The following is a 12,822-nucleotide window of genomic DNA, read 5'->3' as shown; positions in this document are numbered from 1 at the left end:
ATAGGCCTAATACATTATCACAGCATATTGCCTATATGATTGGTCTGCCTATATTTTAATCAGACCATATTATGCGACAGTATACATTTTGGGGGGATTGTTTTATTCTCCTCAATCAGGTTGAGAAAGTAGGCTGACCAAGCAGGTGGAGCGCCATTTACGTTCCAATTTACGGATATTTTCTGTATAGCAGGGAACTAATTTCTTGTTTTTTTGTTTTTAGAGGTGTGACTGCATCTAGGGTATTACGCAAGGTTACATTTAGATCCTCGGTTAGGTGGTTAACTGATTTTTGTACTCTGAAGTCCTTGGGCAGGTGGAGGGAGTCTGTCAGGGCATCTAGGAGTCGGTTGTCCGAGAATTTATTTTGCGGCTTTTGATAATCCTTGGTTGGGGTCTGAGCAGATTATTTGTTGCAATTTAAAACGTAATAAGATGATGGTACGATAGTCCAGGATTATGAGGAAAAACATTTAGAACAAAACAACATCATAAATCATTATTATACCATTATATCTTCATTGAGTAAAACGTTCCCCTGTAAGGAACCTATGGGCGATGGTTTCATACAACGTTTCATACCAACATCTGTATTTATTTACCACAAAGTCACTAATGCTTACGCCATATGTGGTGAGGCAAGAATGACAGCTGGTCCCAAAGATAGAAGGATACACTTGTTTTCATTGATTAAATACTCTCTTTACTTTAACATTTTGGGTTACATTTATCATAAAATGATGGCAATGCCAACAGTGTAGCAATGTAATTAACCTAATGTAATACATGTAATTAAGTACTCCAAGGTTCTATTTACTTGCATAAAGGTGAAAACCCCCTTCCCAAGGTCAGAGTGTCTTTCCTTCAGTAGTGTGTTCCCTGCCAAACCAAATTTGGCTTGTTTGTGTTTGTGTGCTGTGGTTTGGCTCTCCCTGGGACCTTTCCCTCTTTTTCCTCAGCTCTTACACAGGAGCTCAGTCAAACCAAATCTGGCAACCGTCATGACTACCTGTTTAGATAGGGGGGCATTTAAAAAGGGGCCAACCTGGCATCCTGTCAGTCCCTCTCTCTCTCTCTCTCTCTCTCTTTGAAATTATAATTTCTTTTTGGTTATCAGATGATTGCTAAGATCAATGGGTCTGGTTCTGTTTTGGGTCTGTCTCTGTCCCGCTCTTATGAAATCATAACCCTGGCTGCAGCTTTCCAAATTTAGGCATGTTAATTGGAAGTTCCCTGTCGTAAAGCTATTCAGTGTCAAAATGTTGTATTTTCGTGAGATTTAGCACAAAGGAATTTAAATGAAGGAGGGATTTTTTAAATGTATTAGGATGCTACATTTATGTCAATAATGCTCCTTAAAAAGACAATTCTTTAATTTCAGGAAAAACATTATTATATGACATTTCATATGTATCGTCTTCCCTGTATGTAGCTGTCGGAGTTGTTCCTGCATTTGGCCTTTCAACTGAGAGCCCTGTCCCTGCCTCAGCTCAGAACACTGTGGCACGACGCCTCCTTCAAGTGCCGTAACGACTGGTCAGTTCCCTTCAGCCACTGTTCTCTCCTAAATGTATCCTGGGTTGTGTTATGTAGGGCACACTGTAAAAAAAATGCTTTGCCGTATAAAATGTACATATGTGTTCTTATTGGACAGTAGCTCCCTTTTTCATTCTGTTTCAAAACGTTTCCTCCCTACTGAACAAGACCCTAAAATATACTGACTGGACTTTTAGGGTCTTGTTCAAACATGTACCAGCGTTTTAATGCAATAGAGGCAGTGGAACGCTTGTTTATGGTTTCCCTAATGAAAAAAATACACAGCTCTGGGGCAAGGTATGGACAGAGAGGAGTCTGTCTGTGGGATAGCAGCCATCTTTGCATCTATAACTCCTCCCTGAAACAACTTACTAGTCATCCCTAGGTTGATTGAAACTACAGTACAGGCAAAATCAAAATGGCGTCCTCTCTGCCATATTCTTCTCTGTAGCTGAGATCAGGTTTTTTTGTTCATTAGTCACAAAGCGCTTCCGTTATAACACAACCAAAGACACTAGACGTCCTTTACAAGAATGCATATCGTGCACATCAATGAAATGATGCTTTTGATGAATCGTTATTTATAATGCTTTTTATACATTGCTTTTATAAGAACCGTCCTGAAGTGAGAAGACGCGACTGAATCGGTGCTGTCCACTCAGTTGATTACTTTTTTCGACTGTGCTGTCGTTGCAGGCAGCCTCTCTTGGACGGCCTACCAGCGTGTGGCTCAGAGGAATGCATCGCCCTCTTAACAGACCTCATCCGGGACGAGGAGATAGAGCAGCAGCGGGCCCACTCTTTTCTCACCGCCATCGCCCTCATCCCTCACCCCTCGCCCCACACCGTCGGCTCCGTCAGCGTACGTCGGTCTGATGGGACGTTCTATGGGGGTATTGACTTTGGGGTTGAACAAAACACAGAGGTTTAGATACGGTGTACTGCGCCTATTTTATTCGCCATCTCAATTGAATTATATGGCTGAGAATTTTCAATGTAGGTCCACAGATGATTCAAAATCGTCGCAGGAAACTCAACCGACACCTTTACTCCGCAACATTGTTGAGGTCACATCCGACAACGCATGCTTTGGCGTCACCCATTAAACACATAATCGGAGATAAACGTACAAATACAATGGGTCCATAATATAAAACTGTTGTTTTTTCCCCGTCCTTTTCTCTCAGGCGTTGCTGAAGACACCTGAGGTGTGGACCAAGGCCCTGTTGACTGGTTCTTCCCTGGTCCACCAGCTATGTCGGAGGAGCCAGTCTCCCTGCAGTCTCATCCCCCAGGTCCAGAGCTTCATACAGGCACTGAAAGACACCTTGGGAGAGGGCTGTGGAGGAGACAAAACAGAGGTACCTAGACACAGAATTAGATCCGACTCCATATACACAGATTATGATGGTGTGCTGGTACAGGAGTTTTTATCACCGTCTGGTGATTGTGCTGTATTTAAAATGTGATATTACAGTGTGTATTGCGTGGTTCATACTTGTCCTGACTCCTGAACCTGAGCATCTCAATGGCTGCTGCTGCTGATGATGATAAAGATAGCAGCAACAAGCAGGATGATGATGATGCTGATGATGTAAAGTGATGATTCCTCCTACAGCTGCTCTATGCATTGAAAGCAGTGGGAAATGCAGGCGTGGCTGCTTCAGCTCTCATCCCTCAGCTAAACCTCTGTATACAGAGCCAGTCCACCCCTCTGGAGCTGAGACTCACTGCCGTACAAGCTTTCAGACGCATCCCCTGCAATGCTGACGTGAGTAGGATGGCAGATAATGGGCAAGTTTCTAGGCATAACCTCTGGGAATGAACTGAACTTTAGAACAAAGAACTGTTTTGCTCAGTTCAATGTATAGAAATTGTTAGTTTTTTTCTTCTGGAGCCTGGTTTGTGTTTAATTGGAATAAGCTGAGAAACCGTCTCTCACGGAATAAAGCCTTGATTTAATCATTTCAAGTAGCAGAAGTCCCATTGAAGGGATACGATACAAGACAATACGTTATTGTCCAAGAGGACAATAACGTTACAGTTCAAACATGATTTGACTTGAATACAATTTCACTTGAACTGTGTGAAGTATCCTGTTGTACTAAAACAATTCAGTCGGCATACTGTTCATACCACAGGAGGTTGGTGGCACCTTAATTTGGGAGGATGGGCCCGTGATAATGACTGGAGGGAAGTAAGTGGAATGGTATCAAATACACATTTTCTGTGTGTTTGGTGTCATTCCATTCACTCCGTTCCGGACATTATTATGAGCCGTCCTCCCCTCAGCAGCCTCCTGTGGTTCAGTCTGTAATCAGAAGATTCTCTTCACATGGATTCACGCTGACGTTGAGGTGACCTTGGGGCGAGGGGTCTGTGACTGACTGCTCTTTGCTTCTCCAGAGGCGGTCTGTGCTGCGGCTCTACCGTGACCACCAGGAGGAGGCGGAGGTCAGGATCGCTGCATACCAGCAGATAATGCACTGCCCCGACCCCGAAGTGCTTCGAGCAGTGAAGACGACCCTGAGGCATGAGACCTCCAGCCAAGGTTTGAAAAAAAAGGGTTCCAAAACGGTTCTTCAGCTGTCCCCCATAGGGACTTTTTGGTTCCACGTAGAACCCTTTAGGGTTCCATGTTGAATCCTCAGACGATTCTATTTTAGGTTCTAAATCGCACCAGTGCTTAATTTGTAAATTGCGAGGTGCCGGAACAAAACGTGAGCCAGAGAGGAGGGTGACTTAGGAGGCTCTGTGGTCCTTGAAAGCATTAAAAAAATAATCTTTATAATAAAGCACTGCAGGCATTATCATCGCGTTTGCGTACTAGCATAGAGGAGAAGTGTAGAGGCGCTTGCAGAAGATGCACACATGAGGAACATTTTTTGTAGCCTAGGTTCCGGGGAAATTGTTGCCTTTTATAAACGGATTTCATGCAAATCATTTCATGCAAGGTCCCCTGGTATCACGGCTCTTGCAGCATGAACTGACATGTTGTCCACACAATCAAAGGATCAGATAATTAATCTAGTACTGAAAGCATAAGCTACAGCTAGCTAGCACTGCAGTGAATAAAATCTGTTGAATAGTTGACTCAAAGAGAGAGAAAGACAATAGTTGAACAGTTTTCAACAAATTAATTTCTTCAAAAATGAAGGTGAAGCGAGAGAGAGAGAGAGTGCTAGCTATATATAAATGTATATATACAGTTGAAGTCGGAAGTTTACATACACCTTAGCCAAATAAAGTTAAACTCAGTTTTCACAATTCCTGACATTTAATCCAAGTAAAAATTCCCTGTCTTAGGTCAGTTAGGATCACCACTTTATTTTAAGAATGTGAATGTCAGAATAATAGTAGAGAGATTGATTTATTTCAGCTTTTATTTCTTTCATCACATTCTCAGTGGGTCAGAAGTCTACATACACTCAATTAGTATTTGGTAGCATTGCCTTGAATTGTTTAACTTGGGTAAAACGTTTCTGGTAGCCTTCCACAAGCTTCCCACAATAAGTTGGGTGAATTTTGGCCCATTCCTCCTGACAGAGCTGGTGTAACTGAGTCAGGTTTGTAGGCCTCCTTGCTTGCACATGCTTTTTCAATTGTGCCCACACATTTTCTATAGGTTTGAGGTCAGGGCTTTGTGATGGCCACTCCAATACCTTGACTTTGTTGTCTTGAAGCCATTTTGCCACAACTTTGGAAGTATGCTTGGAGTCAATGCCCATTTGGAAGACCCATTTGCGACCAGGCTTTAACTTCCTGACTGATGTCTTAAGATGTTGCTTCAATATGTCCACATCATTTTTCTTCCTCATGATGCCATCTTTTTTGTGAAGCGCACCAGGCCCTCCTGCAGCAAAGCACCCCTACAACATGATGCTGCCACCTCCGTGCTTCACGGTTGGGATGGTGTTCTTTGGCTTGCAAGCCTCCCCCTTTTTCCTCCAAACATTACGATTATCATTATGGCCAAACAGTTCTATTTTTGTTTCATCAGACCAGAGGACATTTCTCCAAAAAGTATGATCTTTGTCCCCATGTGCAGTTGCAAACCGTAGTCTGGCTTTTTTATGGCGGTTTTGGAGCAGCTTTTCCTTGCTGAGCAGCCTTTCAGGTTGTGTCGATATTGGACTCGTTTTACTGTGGATATTGATATTTTTGTACCTGTTTCCTCCAGCATCTTCACAAGATCCTTTGACGTTGTTCTGGGAATTATTCGCACTTTTCGCACCAAAGTACGTTCATCTCTAGGAGACAGAACGCATCTCCTTCCTGAGCGGTATGACGGCTGCGTGGTCCCATGGTGTTTATACTGTTTATACTGTTATATTGTTTGTACAGATGAACGTGGTACCTTCAGGTATTTGGAATTTGATCACAAGGATGAACCAACGTTGTGGAGGTCTACAATATTTTTTCTGAGGTCTTGGCTGATTTCTTTTGATTTTCCCATGATGTCAAGCAAAGAGGCACTGAGTTTGAAAGTGGGCCTTGAAATACATCCACAGGTACACCTCCAATTGACTCAAATGATGTCAATTAGCCTATCAGAAGCTTCTAAAGCCATAACATCATTTTCTGGAATTTTCCAAGCTGTTTAAAGGCACAGTCAACTTAGTGTATGTAAACTTCTGACCCACTGGAATTGTGATACAGTGAATTATAAGTGAAATAATCTGTCTGTAAACAATTGTTGGAAAAATTACTTGTGTCATGCACAAAGTAGATGTCCTAACCGACTTGCCAAAACTATAGTTTTTTCACAAGAAATTTGTGGAGTGGTTGACGAATAAGTTTTAATGACTCCAACCTAAGTGTATGTAAACTTCCGACTTCAACTGTATATCTATATGTCTTTTTTGTAATATATATATATAAATACTTTTACTTTCACTTCCATTACAAAAAAGATTGCAGTTTTGAAACTGCAGTATAAGTGAATGCTATGTTACCTAGTTGGCTCTGGCTATCCAACACTGGAACTCTTCCAAGTCAAGGTAAGCTTTTGGCTTTATTAATTTATTGCCACTGGGGCAGTAGCTAGCGGGTTTACTAATGCGTTAGTTCTAGTAGCTATGTTGACTGACGTTAGACAATATGGTGACAGCAATGTAGGCTGTGTTATGATACAGCTAGGCTGTTTATTATTATTTTTTGAAGATATTGATCATCTGTGGCTAAATGATAGGCCTACTCCTGATGTATTGTCATTTCATTTATTTATGAACAGACGTCAGTAATTCTTTAACTTTGGCAAATGTATTTAAATGGGTCAGTGGTGTTGCGGCCACCACCAGCACCCTTCCCGCTGCCAAGATTCTATAAGGAAATAAATGAAGTGCAACGCTCATCATGTCTATCAGAGAGAGAGAGAGAGAGAGAGAGAGAGAGAGAGAGAGAGAGAGAGAGAGAGAGAGAGAGAGAGAGAGAGAGAGAGAGAGAGAGAGAGAGAGAGAGAGAGAGAGAGAGAGAGAGAGAGAGAGAGAGAGAGAGAGAGAGAGAGAGAGAGAGAGAGAGAGAGAGAGATCAATGAAAGCGAACACTCGTTCTAGCTCTGTGAGAGATACAGGCGCGCTTCGCTCTCTCTCTCCGCAGTAATGGCCACTCGTTGGTCTACGTGTATAAAAAAACCTGGGCGGGCCCAACACGAATCAATTCTTATAATATCAGGCACATTTTCACATTGCGTATTTTTAGGGAGCAGCCAGGAGAGGAGTCAACTTGAATGAACTCTGATTGCTTTTATTCTAATTTTTACATTACAAAAAGTGAAAATAATTGTTCATGCCACAAGAGGTACCGGATCCTGGCAAATGGGTTCCGGAACTAAACAGTCCAAAACTGAGAGGTGCCACATCCTGTTCTGGCAGGATGTTGCTCAAATGAAGAACTGGATAGCACATTTTGTTCTAAAAGTGTGGTCTTGGCCCTTCAGTTTTTGCAGATCTGTAAGGTGGAAGCAATATGTTAAAAGCTCCACCTCTAATGTAACGGTCGTCGTATGTAATGGACCAAGGCGCAGTGGGTTGAGTGCTCATCTTAACTTTATTTGAACACTGAACAAAAGAAAACGATCGAACACACAGTATTGCAGGCTACACACACAGCTATGCAAAAACAACTTCCCACAAGGGACATGTGAAAACAGGGCTACCTAAGTATGACTTCCAATCAGCAACAACGATGTACAGCTGTTCCTGATTGAGAGCCATACCAGGCCAACACAAAGAAATACACAACATAGACAGATCATAGAAATATAAAACATAGAACATAACCAAAAACCCCGGAATACTCTAAACAAACACCCCTCTACATAAACACATAACCCAACAAACCCCAAACCACATAAAACAAACACCCCCCTGCCACGTCCTGACCAAACTATAATAACAAATAACCCCTTTACTGGTCAGGCGTGACAGCTTATATCTATCCAGAGCTTTCAGAACCACAAATATCGATGGTTTAGGGCCAAAGAGCAGAGACAGCATGCAAATTGGGATCAACCATACAGGTTCACTACTCTGAGAGATTCCAAATGACTCCACCTACACATCCTACAAGTAAGAAGTTATGCTGATTGATATATTGATGATTGCTCTGAATTTCATTCTCAGTGGGCTCTTTTGTGTGGAGTCACCTGACCCAGGTCCTGAGAACTGAGGACCCCATGAAGCAGGCCCTGATGGAGGCACTGCCTGATGACATCATTACCAAAGACTTTGAGGCTGAACCCTGGAAATACTCCTCTTATTCAGACTACACTGCAGACTCAGGTAATTTACATTAAGTTCCTCTTATAAAGTGTCTTCAGAAAGTATTCACACCCTTGACTTTTTCAACATTGTGTTGTGTTATAGCCTGAATTTAAAATGTATTAAATTGAGATTTTGTGTCATTGGCCTACACAGAATAAATATCCCATAATGTCAAAGTGGAATTTTGTTTATAAGTATATATAAGTATTCAACCCCTTTGTTATGGCAAGCCTTAACAAGTCACATAATAAGTTGCATGGACTCACTCTGTGTGCAATAGTAGTATTTAACATAATGAATGACTACCTCATCTCTGTACTCCACACATGCAATTATCTGTAAGGTTCCTCAGTTGAGCAGCGAATTTCAAACACAGATTCAACCACAAAGACCAGGGAGGTTTTTCAATGCCTCACAAAGAAGGGCACCTATTGGTAGATGGGTATAAAAAAAGCAGGCATTGAATATCCCTTTGAGCATGGTGAAGTTATTCATTACATTTGGTGTATGGATGGTGTATCTATACACTCAGTCACTACAAAAGATATTTCACCATGAGGTCAATGGTGACTGTAAAAACAGTTACAGAGTTTAATGGCCGTGATAGGAGAAAATGGAGGATGGATCAACAACATTGTAGTTACTCCACAATACCAACCTAAATGGCAGAGTGACAAGAAGGAAGCCTGTACAGAATAAGAATATTCCAAAACATGCATCCTGTTTGCAATAAGGCACTAAAGTAAAACTGTAAAAAAATGTGGCAAACAAATTAACTTTATGTCCTGGATCCAAAACATTATGTTTGGGGCAAGTACAACACAATACTTCACTGAGTAATAATCTTCATATTTTCAACATGGTGGTGGCTGTATCATGTTATGGGTATGCTTGTCATGGGCAAGGACTAGGGAGTTATTTAAGATAAAAATAAATGAAATAGAGCTAAGCACTGGCAAAATCCTAGGGGAAAACCTGGTTCAGTCTGCTTTCCAACAGACACTGGGAGACAAATTCACCTTTTAGAAAGACAATAACCTAAAACACAAGGCCAAATATACACTGGAGTTGCTTACCAAGACGACATTGAATGTGGCCTAGTTACAGTTTAGACTTTAATCGACTTGCAAATCTATGGCAAGACTTGAAAATGGTTGTCTAGCAACGATCAACAACCAACTTGACAGAGCTTGAAGAATGTTTTAAAGAATAATGTGAAAATATTGTATAATCCAGGTGTGCAAAGCTCTTAGAAAGACTCACAACTGTAATCACTGCCAAAGGTGATTCTAACATGTATTGCCTCAGGGGTGTGAATACTTATATAAATGAGATATTTCTGTATTTCATTTTCAATAAATTAGCAAAAATGTATAAAAACATGATTTCACTTTGTCATTATGGGGTGAGAATATATATATTTTTAATCCATTTTGAATTCAGGCTGTAAAACAACAAAATGTGAATTAGGTCAAGGGGTATGAATACTTTCTGAAGGCACTGTACCTGTGTAGTAACATTAACAACATTGGATGAATATGCTAATATGGTTCATACATATGTTATAATGTACAGCAGGTTACCTGTGAAAGGGTAGCTTTGTCTTTTTAGGATAACCCTCTTCAATTACTTTGCAGTGATAATTGTTTCAGAAGTGATTACATTTTGCACTTGGTTGTCCTTTGAAGAGCAAAAGAATACAGTAAGTGTTTTTTGTGTGTCTCAGGATTTGGAGTTGCAAATATGGAGGGAGCCTTAGTTTTCTCTTCCGAGTCCTTTGTGCCGCGCTATGCCATGGCTAACCTGACCGTCTACATCCATGGAAGAGCTTTCAATCTGCTTGAGGTGAGTAGTTAGATCATATCTCATTGTTTTCATTCTGTGAGCAACTGAATGCGTTTTTGAGGGAATTTTCTGCTCTTCCTCAATGCTCTGAAGCACTGAATTACCGAGAGAGGGACGTAAAACAACATATCTGAGGAACAGACGCTGTATGTGATTCAAATCAAATGGACAACGGGAAATCAAATTGTCTGCTCTCCTCCACAGGTCGATCTTCGTGTGGAAAACATTGAACCACTTCTGAAACACATTTTTGGCCACAAATCAACTTCTCCCGATGAGGAGCCTACAACTCGGGATGAAGAGGAGGATGGAAAGAAGTCTCCGATGAAGGAGAGAAGACGAAGAAAAGCAGGGGAAGGAAATAAAGGACAGATAAAGGAGCGGAGAAGGAGAAAAGCTGGGGAAAGAGACAGCTCTGGTTGTTCACCTAGTATCTACGGTTACCTCAGCCAGGTCAGGACTATGGTGAGACTTTCACAGCAGTATTTGACCATTGCTACATTCATTAGCCTATCTAAGCCTAGCTAGCCTATGTGCCAATTCTATTTTTGTACATTTAAGTTAGAGAATTACATTAGATCTGATGGTTTCATAGTGTAGCCTAAATAATGGGTCACTTCACTCCGATTGTAGATGTAAATAGCTTTTCAGTGACCATGGATGATGATTGATGTTTTTAATTGTAGTTCTCAGGAGGGAGACTGGAGGAGGCCAGACCACGTTGTTGGCTTGGTGTCAAAGTGTTTGGGAATGAGTTGAGCGTGGTGACCTGTGCTGACCTCTACTCTCAGATAAAGGAGCTGTCACTCAGCATGGCTGGGCTTGCCGTCAGACTGCTGAAGGTATGCGACTGTGACCTCTGACCTCTGCGATAGTGGGGCTGTGGGACTCATACGGGATATGACTCCATATGATCATCTCAGATGAATGCAGTTTGATGAAATCCTGTGTAATATCTTTCTAGTCTGTTACCTTTAAGCAATGCTCATACACATTAGTTTCATGTTTTGCTCTTCTTCGTATAATATTGTATTGAGAAAGAATGGATGGTCTCTCTCTCTCTCTCTCTCTCTCTCTCTCTCTCTCTCTCTCTCTCTCTCTCTCTCTCTCTCTCTCTCTCTCTCTCTCTCTCTCTCTCTCTCTCTCTCTCTCCCTCCCTCAGGGTCAGGGGGTGCAGCTCCACCACAGGGCAGTGTTGATGACAGAGGAGTTGGTCCTGCCCTCTCTGTCAGGCTTACCCATTAGACTGGGCATCAACATGACCTCCCTCCTCTCCCTGCACCTCAAGGGCAGTGCCAACTACAGAGACTGGTCACACTTCTCACTGGCAGGTCACATCAAGCCCAAGTAAGTCGGTATCCATTTTGGATCTGACGGCCTTGTCATTTTCTTATCCCTGGTTAGTGTTTCACCAATAACTGCGTTTCAGCCAAACAGCCACCACTTAGTGGCATACTAAGTATTTGAAATAATAATGTAATTTTTGTGAAGATCTCTGTACTTTTGCACACTGTGGGAATGTCCCTCAGTTTCTTTCCCATATAATGGTATTTTTCTCTTCTCACAGTGCCTATGTGGGCCTGTCAGCCCGGATGGGGGTGGACGGGGTCCTGGGTCGGGCTGGGGTGGAGTGGGCCACAGAGCTCAGGACCTCCAGCAGTCTGGATGGGAGTGTGCATCTCCAGGAGGGCCACGGCCTGAGAGTGGCCCTCAACACACCCGAAGACCTCATGGATATAGTCTCTCTCAGGTGAGAGGAGCTGTGATTAGTGTTCTTGCTGAAAGAACACTACTGTTATTTTACATGTTCATTTTATAGACAAGCACACACATTATCTTCAGTAAATGTACCTTTTCTAGTTGTATTCGTTGGTTAGGTGACTAGGTTGGGGCCAAAAGCACGTTCCATTTAGCCAATTGATATTCCAATTCAATGATTGATTGATTTTCAATGTCTCCCTGCGTGACACAGCTCCAGAATGTACCATGTAAACGGAGACCACCGAGAGCAGATGAGAGGCCCCAAGAGTCGTGTAGAGAGGACCATCTGCACGCCAAAGACTTGTGAGTTCATCCCAGCAAAGCTCAAGGGCGGTATCTAAGGTCAAGCCTGGAAATGTCCAGGTCCTTACTGGAAATAATTGTGTGTAATTATTAGGCTATTTGTGCGAAGATTCTAGTGTCAAGCTGTATGTGGAAGTAAAGTAAGTTCCTTTCGGATTAAATAACTAAACGCTATTAGTTGATCTGAGACCAGTATTTATCGCCAATGCTTGCCTAGATTCTATCTTAAAGATGTCCAGTATTTTGTATATTGAAGTAAGAGGATGAGCAGCCATTTTGCATTTCTCTCCCAGGGTCTAAGATGGTGGGGTGGCAGCTGTGCTCCAATGTCTCTTACCCTTTATCCTCTACGGGGCTTACCTTCCTCCCTCCCGGTCCTGTGCACCTCTCCCTCAGGCTACTGAAGCTAGACAGAGGCCTTCACCAGTACCTACTAGAGGCAGCATACTCTCTGTTGACGCAGGTACTGTCAATCCAACCTATTAACCTGCTAAATGTCCTGCTAATTGTCCTGCTTTGTTACAAGAGGCTATCTAATAACACTTTGTTAACCTTTGGCATGGGTGCCATGAAAATCACACAGACCAGTGTTGAAATAGTATTTGAGATTTCA

At 42.2% G+C, this 12,822-nt stretch overlaps 1 protein-coding gene across 3 annotated transcripts in view; it reads left to right on the top strand.

Moving 5' to 3' along the window:
• The window catches only part of LOC115156670 (uncharacterized), a 62,676-nt gene that overhangs the window by 4,145 nt on the left and 45,709 nt on the right, over window positions 1–12,822 (top strand). For all 3 annotated transcript variants that reach the window (XM_029704207.1, XM_029704209.1, XM_029704206.1), the window contains exons 9-21: window positions 1,433–1,536; window positions 2,233–2,398; window positions 2,724–2,897; window positions 3,155–3,307; window positions 3,943–4,087; window positions 8,160–8,318; window positions 10,027–10,145; window positions 10,350–10,610; window positions 10,832–10,987; window positions 11,308–11,492; window positions 11,713–11,895; window positions 12,118–12,209; window positions 12,503–12,672. In XM_029704207.1, coding sequence (XP_029560067.1) covers window positions 1,433–1,536; window positions 2,233–2,398; window positions 2,724–2,897; window positions 3,155–3,307; window positions 3,943–4,087; window positions 8,160–8,318; window positions 10,027–10,145; window positions 10,350–10,610; window positions 10,832–10,987; window positions 11,308–11,492; window positions 11,713–11,895; window positions 12,118–12,209; window positions 12,503–12,672 — 2,067 coding nt within the window. The remainder of the gene's footprint in view (window positions 1–1,432; window positions 1,537–2,232; window positions 2,399–2,723; window positions 2,898–3,154; window positions 3,308–3,942; window positions 4,088–8,159; window positions 8,319–10,026; window positions 10,146–10,349; window positions 10,611–10,831; window positions 10,988–11,307; window positions 11,493–11,712; window positions 11,896–12,117; window positions 12,210–12,502; window positions 12,673–12,822) is intronic.

The sequence above is a fragment of the Salmo trutta genome, chromosome 21 (genome assembly GCF_901001165.1).
Source record: "Salmo trutta chromosome 21, fSalTru1.1, whole genome shotgun sequence".
NCBI lineage: Eukaryota > Metazoa > Chordata > Actinopteri > Salmoniformes > Salmonidae > Salmo > Salmo trutta.
This window is presented reverse-complemented; position numbering and strand designations above follow the sequence as displayed.